Source organism: Centrocercus urophasianus, unplaced genomic scaffold, assembly GCF_019232065.1.
Source record: "Centrocercus urophasianus isolate 14NV4802_14NV808 unplaced genomic scaffold, USGS_Curo_1.0 seq_24, whole genome shotgun sequence".
NCBI classification, from domain to species: domain Eukaryota; kingdom Metazoa; phylum Chordata; class Aves; order Galliformes; family Phasianidae; genus Centrocercus; species Centrocercus urophasianus.
Window position 1 is genome coordinate 11,137,075 of NW_024884800.1, and position 11,572 is coordinate 11,148,646.

The 11,572-nt window shown below is 44.5% G+C and overlaps 2 protein-coding genes across 2 annotated transcripts; one reads left to right on the top strand and one right to left on the bottom strand.

Moving 5' to 3' along the window:
- The first annotated feature begins 302 nt into the window (after nucleotides 1-302).
- Nucleotides 303-4,570, top strand: LOC122163687 (cis-aconitate decarboxylase-like). Its single transcript, XM_042825102.1, has 5 exons — nucleotides 303-597; nucleotides 1,715-1,902; nucleotides 2,066-2,158; nucleotides 2,439-2,644; nucleotides 3,422-4,570. The coding sequence occupies exons 1-5, from the start codon at nucleotides 303-305 to the stop codon at nucleotides 4,338-4,340; spliced, it is 1,701 nt and encodes a 566-aa protein (XP_042681036.1). The 3' UTR covers nucleotides 4,341-4,570.
- Nucleotides 4,571-5,662: 1,092 nt separating this feature from the next.
- Nucleotides 5,663-10,786, bottom strand: GLOD5 (glyoxalase domain containing 5). Its single transcript, XM_042825105.1, has 4 exons — nucleotides 10,666-10,786; nucleotides 9,261-9,411; nucleotides 7,629-7,784; nucleotides 5,663-7,434 (listed from the first exon to the last, which is right to left on the bottom strand). The coding sequence occupies exons 2-4, from the start codon at nucleotides 9,402-9,404 to the stop codon at nucleotides 7,282-7,284; spliced, it is 453 nt and encodes a 150-aa protein (XP_042681039.1). The 5' UTR covers nucleotides 9,405-9,411; nucleotides 10,666-10,786; the 3' UTR covers nucleotides 5,663-7,281.
- Between the last annotated feature and the right edge of the window lie 786 nt (nucleotides 10,787-11,572).

Below are 11,572 nucleotides of genomic sequence, written 5' to 3' on the forward strand. Positions count from 1 at the left end.
GGTGCAGCCCTTGGTCTGTTATAAATGTTGCTTATTAACTTCAATTTGAATGAGTTCTTAATGAAATAAATGCAATTTGTGGCACTTCAAACACTTGAAACAACAGAAATAATAATCCATGCAAATCCATTTGCTCTTAGCGAGTTTTGTTAGAACAGTCTCATTTTTTTAATTCAGTTCTGTAGTAGGGCTGCCATAGCAGGATGAAAACACTGCTGTCATTAAGTGTCTTTAATTGAAGGGTTAACAAATATCACCGCCACAGTGACAAAGAGTAATTGATTACAGTAAAACAACATTTCATGGGTGCAGCGCAATTCCGGCATATTTTCCTCCAGCCTCTCCAATCCAATTGGAGTTCAGAGTTTCCCCCTCCCCAAGGGCGTTGGTGCTCCCATTTGCAGTGTAAGGGAGATGCCCACAGGGAGGGCACTGATTTGGTCTGCAGAAGGGTTTTCAAACTGCTGAGTGGTACAGATTCCTATAGTGATCCATTCTGCAGAGCTGCTGCAAGGGGTGATTTTTTTTCTGTGAGTCACAGCAATGATGACATTCTCAGCTGTGTTTACAAGTGGATTTCAGACTCCCCGGCTCTAGGTGAGTCCAAACACCATTGCAAGCAAACTGTGAGTCAGTAGTCATGACATTTAAGAATGAATGCATCCTAGTGAAATTAGGGAATGGTCATTTTGTCTAATTGGGAAAATTTCTGTTTAAAAAATATGGTGTCATGTGTACTTGTTGATTTTGATGATGTTTCCTCCAAGGTGTTGAAAGAAAGTGTTTTTATTTTCTTGATTTACTCACCTTGACTTCTTCATGTATTGGTTTCATTTGGTTTCATTTGTCTTTTATTTGTATACATGCATCTATGTACCAGCACGCACATTTATAAATACATATACGGAGTTGAAATCATGCAAATACTAGCTATAGTGAATTTTATAGTTTTCCTACTCTCATGTGAGCCTCTCATAATGATATTATAAATTATAGTGGATCATAATAACTGTAACTCTATAAATTCATCAAAACAAAGCAATTTGTCACTGAAATAAAAATGGTTCCAAATTGGATATTTTCCATAGAATTGTAACACCTTCAAAGATCTGGAAATGGTGACTTCCAATATAAAGGTGCCAATAGTCAGTGCTACCTGCCCATATCTACCTTACAGGTCATAAATACAGACACTAACTTTTCCATGGGAAGCTGAATGTGTTCCTTCCTACCTAACAGCAAAGGTATTTTCAGAGATGGAGATAAACTTCCCCTTGAATACCAATCTCAGGTGATCTTCTGGTTTAATGCCCTTCTGAAACAGAGGCTATAAATCCTCTGATATTTTGAGCCGAATAATGAAAGGATATATAAAGGAATTTTTCTTCTTAAGCACTAGCATCCTTTTCAGTCCATAGGGCTTAAGAACTTTGCTTGCTGGCTGAGTCCAGACTCCTCACTCTTCACAGGACCAAGCTTATTGAAAAATCCAAGTTTGGGGTCTAATGCTGCTTGGCAAAAATAATGGAAGCTATAGCACATAATTGGGATGAAGTTCCAGCTATGTGACCCAAGGGATATTCTGGCCACATCCTGCACTCTCCACCTGTCTTTCCTCTTCATTAATTTGAGTCAGACCAAAGGGTGAAGAGCTGCGAGCTGTCATTACATGTTCCATAGACTTTTAACCCCCTCCTCTCTTTTGGTGCTGCAGTGGTGGCCAGGAGTGCTCCGGAGGAGACTGTGACCAGCAGCTTTGCCTCCTTCATCCACGCAGTCCGACCTGAGCACCTGTCCAAGATCGTCCGTCACAGAAGCAAGAGGATGATCCTTGACAGCATTGGTGTTGGCCTTGTGGGCAGCACAACCCATGTGTTTGATATTGCTCTGAAGTACTGCCTGGTAGGAGCAGCTTCATATTACTGTGTATTTGTGTGGCCCCCACTGCGACCCCGTCAGCACAGCCATGACCTTATCTCATGGATACTGTAGGACTTTGCCTTGCAGAAGGGCATCATACAATCCCTTCTTCACTCAAGATCTAATCTGAATCTCCTTTTCACAGGAGCTGTACTCTTCAGTTGCTGTGAGCAATGTCTATGGCAAGCCTGGTGTGAAGCTGTCCCCGACTCTGGCTGCGTTCACTAATGGCGTTGCGGTAAGGCAGGCTTTTCCAGGAGAAATGCTGCTTTGCAGTGCCTTCAAAACAGTAATTAGTATTACAGGAAGACATCTAGGTGCTTTGGAGGGACAATGGAAGCCAAGAAGTCATGGTTGGCTCTGTAGTCTTGCGAACTGTTTTTAGAGGGGAATAACCAGCAACCATAGGGATCTCTGCATTAGAGGTGGAAGTTGCTGTAGCCTCAGAGATATTAGCAAGGATCCCTTCAGCTCTCACCCATCCCACTATCATGTTCTTATCTACGTTTGCCTGACAGACTCACTCCATGGACTTTGATGATACCTGGCACCCTGCTACTCACCCATCAGGGGCTGTTCTTCCAGCTCTGCTGGCAGCTTCTCAGATGCTACCTCCAAACTCCAAACCCAATGGCCTGGATTTCCTGCTGGCATTTAATGTGGGCCTGGAAGTGCAAGGAAGGCTCATGCATTTCTCCACCGAGGCTCACAATATTCCCAAAAGGTAAATCTTTTTGTTCACCTAGTAGACTGGTGTGAATGGTAAGAGCTAGAGCATGGTGTAGTAATTTCAGGAACAAAAACAAGCATAAGCATGCGACTTATCTCCCTGTGGTAGCTCATGCAGCTTTATGGGCTCAGTGCTACTGTACCAAGCCCTCTGGGGAAATGTCCAGGTCACAAACAAAAGCAGAGGTCAACCATATTTCCCCAAAGACTCAACATGGCCACAGAGAGTGAGCATGAGAAGAGGGTTGGTGTGTCTGTTCATGGGCTTGCTCATGGTTTTAAATGCCACTCTAAGACTGTCTGAACTCAAGATGAGGATAAAGGTCTGCTGAGAGACAGAGGCCAATTCTGCCAGGGCTAACAAGGCACCACTTATCTCATGTTCATTTGGTGACCTTCAATGATCTTTGCCCCAAAATAACCACCAAGACAATTGAGATTCTGGTGTGGTCCCAGGGAGAACATCAACCAGGACATGGTGCCATCGGGAGTGTGGCATAAGGACACTATATTTGTGTGGAAGGGTGAAATTTTGGGTGAAAATTTAGCAATATGGGCACAAGTCATGCCACCTCTTAGAGAGAACAAAAAAAAGCTTTCTGGAGATGGTAATCTTACTCTTCTTTCTCCAGTGAAGTTTCAAGCAGATGCTTAGTCTGCATATGGCTAAATATTGAGTCATGAGAACCTTTCCACCACAGATCCATGAGAGATTTCCACTGGTTGATTTCCATTGACACTTCCATGCTTATACCTGCAATTTTCCCTTTAGGTTCCACCCTCCTTCAGTAGTCGGTACTATGGGCAGTGCTGCAGCCACTGCAAAGCTGCTGTCTCTCAGCATGACCCAGTGTACCCATGCCTTGGGCATCGCTGCTTCACTCGCAGGAGCACCCATGGCAAATGCTGCCACACAAGCCAAGCCATTGCATATTGGGAATGCCACCCGCCTGGGCTTTGAAGCAGCACTGCTGGCTGCCCGAGGAATGGAAGCTAACCCTTTCATTCTGGATGATATCTCTGGTTGCTCTGGATTCAGTGCTTTTTACAGCATCTATCAACCCAGACCACTGTTGACACCAAGTGAGCATCATGAGTTCCTCTTGGAGAAACAGGATATTGCTTTCAAGCGATTCCCAGCCCACCTGGGGATGCACTGGGTGGTGGATGCTGCCTTGTCCGTTCGGAACCTCTTCATCAACTATGCAGGGTCCTTCTCTCCCTCTTTGATCCGTACCATTGTGCTGAAGATCCCAGTGTCAAAGTACATCAATAGGCCTTTCCCCAACTCAGAACACGAGGCCAGACACTCCTTCCAGTTCAATGCCTGTACAGCCCTGCTGGATGGAGAAGTGGGCCTCAGCTCCTTCACAGAGAGCAGCATCCACCGGCAGGAGCTGAGGGAACTGCTCCACAAAGTGGTAGTGGAACACCCTGAAGATAATGTGGCTAACTTTGACAAAATGTACGGAGAGGTGGCAGTGCTCCTGAAGAGTGGAGATGTCCTGACAGGCAAATGTGACACTTTTTATGGGCACTGGAGGAAGCCTCTCAGCAGGGAATCACTCCTGAAGAAGTTTCGATCCAATGCCTCTCACGTGCTTCCAGAAGAAAAGGTAGAAACCATCATTACTATGGTGGACAATCTGGAGAACCTGTCAGATAGCTCCCATCTGGCCTATAGCCTGTGAAAGAATGCGTTTTTGACAAGGGATTTATCTCAAAGAAACTGATTCCTTTCTTTGTTGGTGCTTTACTATTCTTTTCCAGTGATAGGAAAGTTCTTATCCCTTAAAGTCAAAGTAGATGCGTTAGTATCACAGAAGTCCATGAGGCAAAAAGTGTGTCTGTGTAATTAGTACACAGATTAAATTTGACTCAGTTGTTTCTGAGTAGCTGAAAGCTGACTACAGATGCCAAACCTCCCATGGATCTATGAAAATCCTGGGGTATTATCTTGAAGCTGGTTCCCTACAAAGGAGAGTCCAGATATTTTTAAAGTTGTGTTCAAGGTTTTTTCTGTATAGAATGCCTAACTGCTGAGTCTGGGAAGAGAAGAGGAGGACACTCAGCTGCAAAACGTGTGCTTTCCTTAATGCTCCTCTGAGCACTTTTTGGATCATGATTAGATAGTTGTACTGGATAAATGAAAAATCTATCAGAGTTACTGTAAAAAGCCCTGCCTGCAAAACTCTCAAGCAGAGAAGGATTTTTTTTTCCAGCAAAACCTTCCAATATGTCCAGTATTTAGGAAGTTGTTGTCACTTCTCTATGTAGAAGGAATGGTTAAGTGACTCTTAAAGCCTCTATGTCTTATCTGAATGAAAGGCGGCCAATTGAGGAATCCTACATCAGTCCTACATTTACATCCTACACCTTCTGCAAGGTGATCATAGTGCTGTGGCACATCATCCCTCCTGGGTTTGGACAGATCACCCAGGCAGCCATCAGAGCTAGCTTTCCAGAGGTCATCTTTGTAGTCAGTGAAGAGATGGACCACTCTGGATTGTCACTTGGGTACAAACATGCTATGATTCACATTGGGAATTTCCTATTTCTCTTCCCTGACAGGGGAGAAAACATAAAGAGGAAACCCCTAAATCATCTTTCTAGCTGTGGTAAAATCTATAACTTGTACTCCTGAGTAACCATTCACTGAAAGAATTATTACATTTAGTTCTTTTTGAGCAGCAAGATGGAGAACTATGCAATATTCCTATGCTCATCAAACAAATACTGACTGCTGATCCAAAGGACTCGTTTCCAGTATGATCATGATGTAGATACAGAACCTGCTGGGAAATTCAGGGTTGTCTTCTGCTGAGAGGACTGAGATGGGACTAGACAGGCAAGAAGCAATGTGGGCTGTTTCATTTTTAGCTTGCTAGTAGTGGACTCTGCAAAGAACTTCCAAGTCAGAAGAAAATATTTGCCCAACTGATGTAATCCACTCATAATGTAATCCTCTCATACTGTCTAGCATAGTTACTCTGAATCTTTCTAAATAAAGAAATGAAGTGAATTCTTTTTATTATTATTATTGCACAAAAATCTAATGCCGCATTATGTAGTCTTTCAGTTTTAATTCAAACATATACAATAGAATGGCTTTCAAATAAAAGGGGAAAGCAACAGAGGCTAGCAGAGGCTAGGAGGGGATGAGCTGAAGTTGAAGCAGAGATCATTGATTGTCATCAGTCTTCCATCTGAGAGGAATTGGTCTGTAGATACTATGGTGAGTCTTCCTGGCAGTCATCAGCACCCTGGAGAGCGGCCGCGGCCCCGGGGCTCCCAGACCGAGGGCCCGGTTCCCAGCTGTCCCCATCCCCAGGGTCCCCTTTTGCTCTCCACGAGCAAAGCAAAGGGTGAGTTTCCATATCCCATGGGAAAGCCTATCATTCATTCCCACAGGTGGTTTGATCCGAACTGCAGGCTGCCTTCTCTCCTGCCACTGCCACTGACACAAGTTTTGGGTAATGGGAAGCACTGCATTTATTAAGATTTGGGTTTTTTTCCACCATGGACTTCACAGGATATACCATCAGAAAGTTTTTTGTTTTTTCTTTTTAAAGCTCAATTCGCGGATTATTTCTATTTTAGAGGTGATTTTGCCTGTAGAGATCAGAAAAGGCTCACTCTGTCTTCCAGCACTGTTTCCTTGAAGATAACGTTACTACCGCAGTGTGGCCATCTGAGGAACTGCTCTCCTTGAAAAACCCCAAGTAACCCCTCTTTGTTCTTTTATGCTTTTCAATAATTGAAGGAATTAAAGAAAGAAGGAAACTTACATAGTGACGGTCTTAGACAACCAGGCTAGGCTGAAAGTGGAGCCAATTTAGAATTTCTTTGCCTGATACCACTGTCCCCTCAGCACCCTCTTTCTCCCTCAGCTAGATTTTTGCAGGCACTTGAAAAGTGATAGGATTCTGTTCATGTGGGATGGGAGAAGTCAGCAATGAGATATCTAGCGTTACACATCCTCCTCTCCATGCAGCCACCTCACTGCTGATTTCTCCCATCCCAGATTAACAAACTCTGTCACTTTTTAAGTATTAATGCAGAGTTGAGTATGACACACATCTTCAGTCTTGTGAACAATTTGTATGTCAGACACTGGAGCCCAGTCCCCAGTTCCTAGATAGGCAGTATGTTTCAGCAGGACACACCTTCTAACAAAGACGTGAAATCTCAACCGATGTTGATTTATAAAAGTAGGAGGGTATATTTAGGTTAAATATAAGAAAAAAAGATTTTTCAGTGAGGGTGGTGAGGCATTAGAACAGGTTGCCTAGTGATACAGTTGATGCCCCATGCCTAGAAACTTTCAGAGTGAGGCTGGGTAAGGCCCTGGGCAATGTAATCTAGCTGTGGTGTACCTGTTCATTGCTGCGGAGTTGGACTAGATGGCCTTCAGAGGTCCCTTCCAACTCCAAGTATTCTATGATTCTGTGATTCTATGATTCATATCCAGAGGTAAGATCTCGTCAAGCCAGAGCTAATCTTGCTTTGGGAAAGCTCTGATGCAGTTCTATGTCTCTAGCTGGGATTTGAGCCTCGTTCTCAGTTTACAAAGTTAATGCTGACATTTGCATCAGACTTCCTACTGCAACACAGGCAGAGAATGGGTCGTGGTTAGGGCTCCCCTCCACTGGCTTCACTCTTATCTGTGATGTACCTAGAAACTTCAATCAGATTCTCATCAGGGTCTCGGAAGTATACAGATGTTATTGGACCCACAGCACCAGTCCTGGCCACAGGTCCTTCTTCAATTATCACTCCACAAGCCTGGGAGGAAAAATAAGAGCAGGGTTTTAATGCTCAAGGGAATCTTAAAAGATTCCAGTCTTGCAAATATGAATTGTTGTATGAGAAAATTCTGACATTCTCCAAAGCACAGTCCTTAAAAGTGTCACTTGTGAGGCTGCAGCTTAGTGCCTCCTAGTTTTACAAGGATTTGTGTTACTCTGAGCCTTCCTTACCTTCAGATGACCCAGGAGATTGTCCAGGGATGCCTCTGTGATAAGGCAGATATCTGCAGAGCCAGGGACTGGGCATCGAGCTTTGGGTTCAAACTCCTTCCCAACTTCATGCAGGTTAAACTTCTGGTTTCCAAAACGTAAAGCTTTGCGATTTCCCTGTCCCCGAGTAAAAGAATAAATCTCCAATGAGACTTCCTGGATTGGAAGCTTTTAGCATCCCCTCAGCTGTGTAGTCTTGAAAGTTCTGGGAACTTGGTTGTAATGCTGATAACTTTGGGCCCTTGCTGTGGCAACTCAAGGCAAGAAGTGACTGCTGCAAGGCTCCAAAACATCCCTCCAGATGCAGTGACCCGACAAAGTCCCCTGGCCACATGTAACTACTTCCAAGATCTGATGGTACAAGTGCTCAGTTTTGGGAATCCTGCCTGTCAGACAGGCAGGATAGTAGTAGTAGTAATAATAATAATAATAATAATAATAATAATAATAATGCACATTTTGAGAGCAGCAGAGTGAACAAAATTGAGGCAGTCAGAAGACACTGAGGTTTGAGCGCCTCTTTTCTTTGCAGATGGTCAAGATTTCTGCAAGCTTACATAGCAACTGAGTGCCAAGCTGTATGGAAATGCAAGGCAGTGAGTTGCTATTTGTGCCGCCTGAAAAATAAATCATTGCTCACTGCAGTCCTGGAATGTAAATGGAACTGATTTTAAGAGGCCTGATGGAGTAGGAGACAATTAAATAGGTTTTGGAGTTAATGAGGTGCAATGGATATGGTCAAAACATGTCAAGTTGCCCTATGATTAGGCAAGAGATGCATTGGTGTTGTTCTGAAAATGTTAGCTATCCTGTCTTAAGTTTGCCAGTGGATCCCCAGCACATGAAGGATTCAGAGCTGTTGGAGAGGTTAAGGAGAAGGCTCATGAAGATGATCAAAGTTCTAGAGCACTTCTCCTATGAAGACAGGCTGAGGGAGCTGCACTTGTTTAGCCTGGAGAAGGCTCCAGGGAGACCTCACTGCGGCCTTCCAGTACTTAAAGGGAGCTTAGAAGCAAGAGGGGACTAACTTTTTGCACAGTATAATAATGATAAGACAATGGGAAATGGCTTTAAATTAAAAGAAGGGAAATTTAGGTTAGATGTTAGGAAGAAATTCTATACTTAGAGGGTGGTGAGGCACTGAGACAGGGTGCCCAAAGAAATTGTGGATACCCCATCCCTGGAGGTGCTCAAGGCCAGGGGCAGCCTGAGCTGGATGGGGGAAGCCAGCCCATGGCAGAAGGTTGGAACTGGCTGGGCTTAAATTTCCCTTCCAACCCAACCATTCTGTGAGTCCAAAGAAGCTTTGTGAGCTTGAGTGGTCTTCTTCAGTCTTAGATATTGTTTTTCAATAACAATTCCTCCTTTTCTTTGGGGAGGGGGGTCACTTTGGCTCCTTCTGCAGTGTGGTTTGAATCTTTCTTTGACTCAGCTTGACCCTACTGAAACTCAGGATTTAATGGCCTGCATCTTGTGCTGGTTCTACCATCCCCACACTATGGAAATGACCCAGATCCCCCGTTAGAACCAGGCACCAGTCCAGGACTGCAACTCCAAGTCCTAGAGACCCAAGACTTGCTTGGCCCCTGTTACCTTGAAAGTCACCACCTCCATGCCCAGGACTTTGGAATAAAAGGCAGCAGTGTCCTCAATACTCTTAACAGTCAACACAAGGTGGTCCAGGCGCTGGATGAAACACGGGGGTGGATTCATACTCTTCTCCTTCCAGGACATCATCTCAGAACTGGGAACAGAGTGCAAAACCACAGAAAATGAAGGTTAGGAACATCCAGCTGCTTAGGGAAATGATCCAGGCAGCTGTGAACTGAACCACGAATGGAGCACAAATGGGTTTTCTTCTGGCCTGCAGGTGGCACAAGTACAGAAGCAATAAATTCTCCACTCTAGAAGGGGCTCAGACCCCTCCATAGCTCTGGTTGGATATGTCAGATCCCCTGGCTGGCGTCACATCTGGAGAACTAACTTGATCACTTCATTTATGGCTGAACTCCCCAAGAACCCTGTGTGCACTAGGAATGGACCATGCGTATGAAACTTCCATCCCAGAGACTGGGAATGTCTTTGCCACCATGGAAAATAAATAGATTTAGCTCTGACAGCTTGATTAGGTATTTGAGGGATGAGAAATTTTCATTTTCTTTCAGTTTTGATTGATTTTATGTGTAGAAAACCAAGCTGTGGAAACTAGGAGAGTTGTGACAATAGCAAATGGAGTCAAGTTGCCTTTAAATCACTAACGACTTACCTACATTTATTTCTCTCTCTCAAAAAGCCCCAAATCCTGACACAAATGACAGTTCACTTTTCTGAGACCCTCCCTACATTCCCCATCTACACCACTGTGCAAGGGAATCCCAAATCTCCTGCTGCCTCTCAGGGAAATAAATTGATGGCAGATAAACCTGTTAACATGAAGGCAGCACAAAGAAGCACAAATTGGGAAAATAAGCCACAACGTTGACCCCTTTTTGCCTTGTTTTTTGCCTTCAAACTCCTTCCAGCAGCAAGCAGTGCGTGAATCTGATACCTGAGGTTCATGGAGATGCAGCATCCAGACACAGGGAGTTTAGCAGCCTTGATTGGCAATGGGACTTGGCTTTTTCTTGTATGCTGAGTTCATATCATCTGGCATTGCCTGTCTGTACATGGGAAATGGCTGACAAAGCCTGGCTGACAGTGTGAAACCAGTCACAGCTTTACCAGGACATCTCACCCCTGCAGTCAGAGGAACTCATTCTACTTCTTGTCACAGATGGCGTTTAGTCGTTGACAACTTCACCTCCAATCTGCCTGGACTCTGAGCCTCCACAAAGCCCTTTCCTCCCAGCACGTTCTCCTGGGTGCTCCTCAGCTGCGTGAGCTCTTTTGTCCCAGCTGCAGCAAACTTCCCCAAGACCTTCCTGTCCCTCATGAGCTACAAGCTTGTTGGCCCCTCAGCAAACACAAGGGAACCAGGCTGCAAAAAGAGGATGCGTACCTGAAGGAGAAGCAGAGCTGGGTGAGCCGGTGCTGGATTTATGACTGTCTTTTTCCTGCTGCCTGGAGCTGAGCAGTGCGAGGAGACACGTCACAGGAGAAAGGGGAAGACAATTAAAAAAAAAAAAAGTGCTTGAAACAGGAACTCTAAGCACTGCTACTTGCAAAGGTGTACTTTGACCTGAAGGTTGGGAAACATAAACCACACAGACTTGCTTGAAATATCTGGAGTATATAACAACTTACCTTTCCCTTTGGTAGGGAAAACTGTGTTCATCTGCTAAATTCAAGCACATTATTGAGCTTGGAGCTCAGACTGGGGTGACATACTGCTAAGAATAAAGTAAAAATGTTCCTAGAGAAGTCATGGCAAGAAGCTGCAGCAGCCTCCTTTCCCTGCCTCTTTGCCTCCAGGATTATTTTATGTCATTCTGTGTGTTAAGGTCTTACACCCTGTGAGACATTCGCTTTCTCAGGGAACACTGCAAGCTCCCAGGTGCTCCCAGCTGGTAAATGAATCTCTGAGCTAAAGAAGTCATGCTACCAGCCAGCATAGAGCAACAAGCAATAGCAAAGGAGCCTGAGGGTGAAGTGCACAGCTTTGGACACATTTTTGGACACATCTCTGTGCAAGCAGACTTGTCCAAAGGGGACCTCTATGGCCAGAGGCAGAGTTAGAAATCTACAAAAAACGAATCAGCCAAAAATAGAATGGAGTTTTGAAAAGTCTGAAGCTTGTAAGACCTAACTATCTCTGCAATTTCTGCTCTGCTTTCTACTCCAGATGGCATGATCGAGAGGTTCAACAGTCCTATAGTGGGACTGGCTGGCAGACAGAGAGACAAACATAGGTAGGTGGATTTGCCAACCTTCACTAGCGAGTGAAAAATCCTTTTTTTTTTTTTTTT

Excerpts from the sequence above, each read along its gene's own strand:
- LOC122163687 (XM_042825102.1), top strand. The coding sequence starts at position 303 with ATGGGTGCAGCGCAATTCCGGCATATTTTCCTCCAGCCTCTCCAATCC. Across the intron at positions 2,159-2,438 it reads CGTTCACTAATGGCGTTGCG|ACTCACTCCATGGACTTTGA; the intron begins GTAAGGCAGGCT and ends TTTGCCTGACAG. Across the intron at positions 2,645-3,421 it reads GCTCACAATATTCCCAAAAG|GTTCCACCCTCCTTCAGTAG; the intron begins GTAAATCTTTTT and ends TTTTCCCTTTAG.
- GLOD5 (XM_042825105.1), bottom strand. The coding sequence starts at position 9,404 with ATGATGTCCTGGAAGGAGAAGAGTATGAATCCACCCCCGTGTTTCATC. Across the intron at positions 7,785-9,260 it reads TGGAGGTGGTGACTTTCAAG|GGAAATCGCAAAGCTTTACG; the intron begins GTAACAGGGGCC and ends ACTCGGGGACAG. Across the intron at positions 7,435-7,628 it reads ATCTCCTGGGTCATCTGAAG|GCTTGTGGAGTGATAATTGA; the intron begins GTAAGGAAGGCT and ends TTTTCCTCCCAG.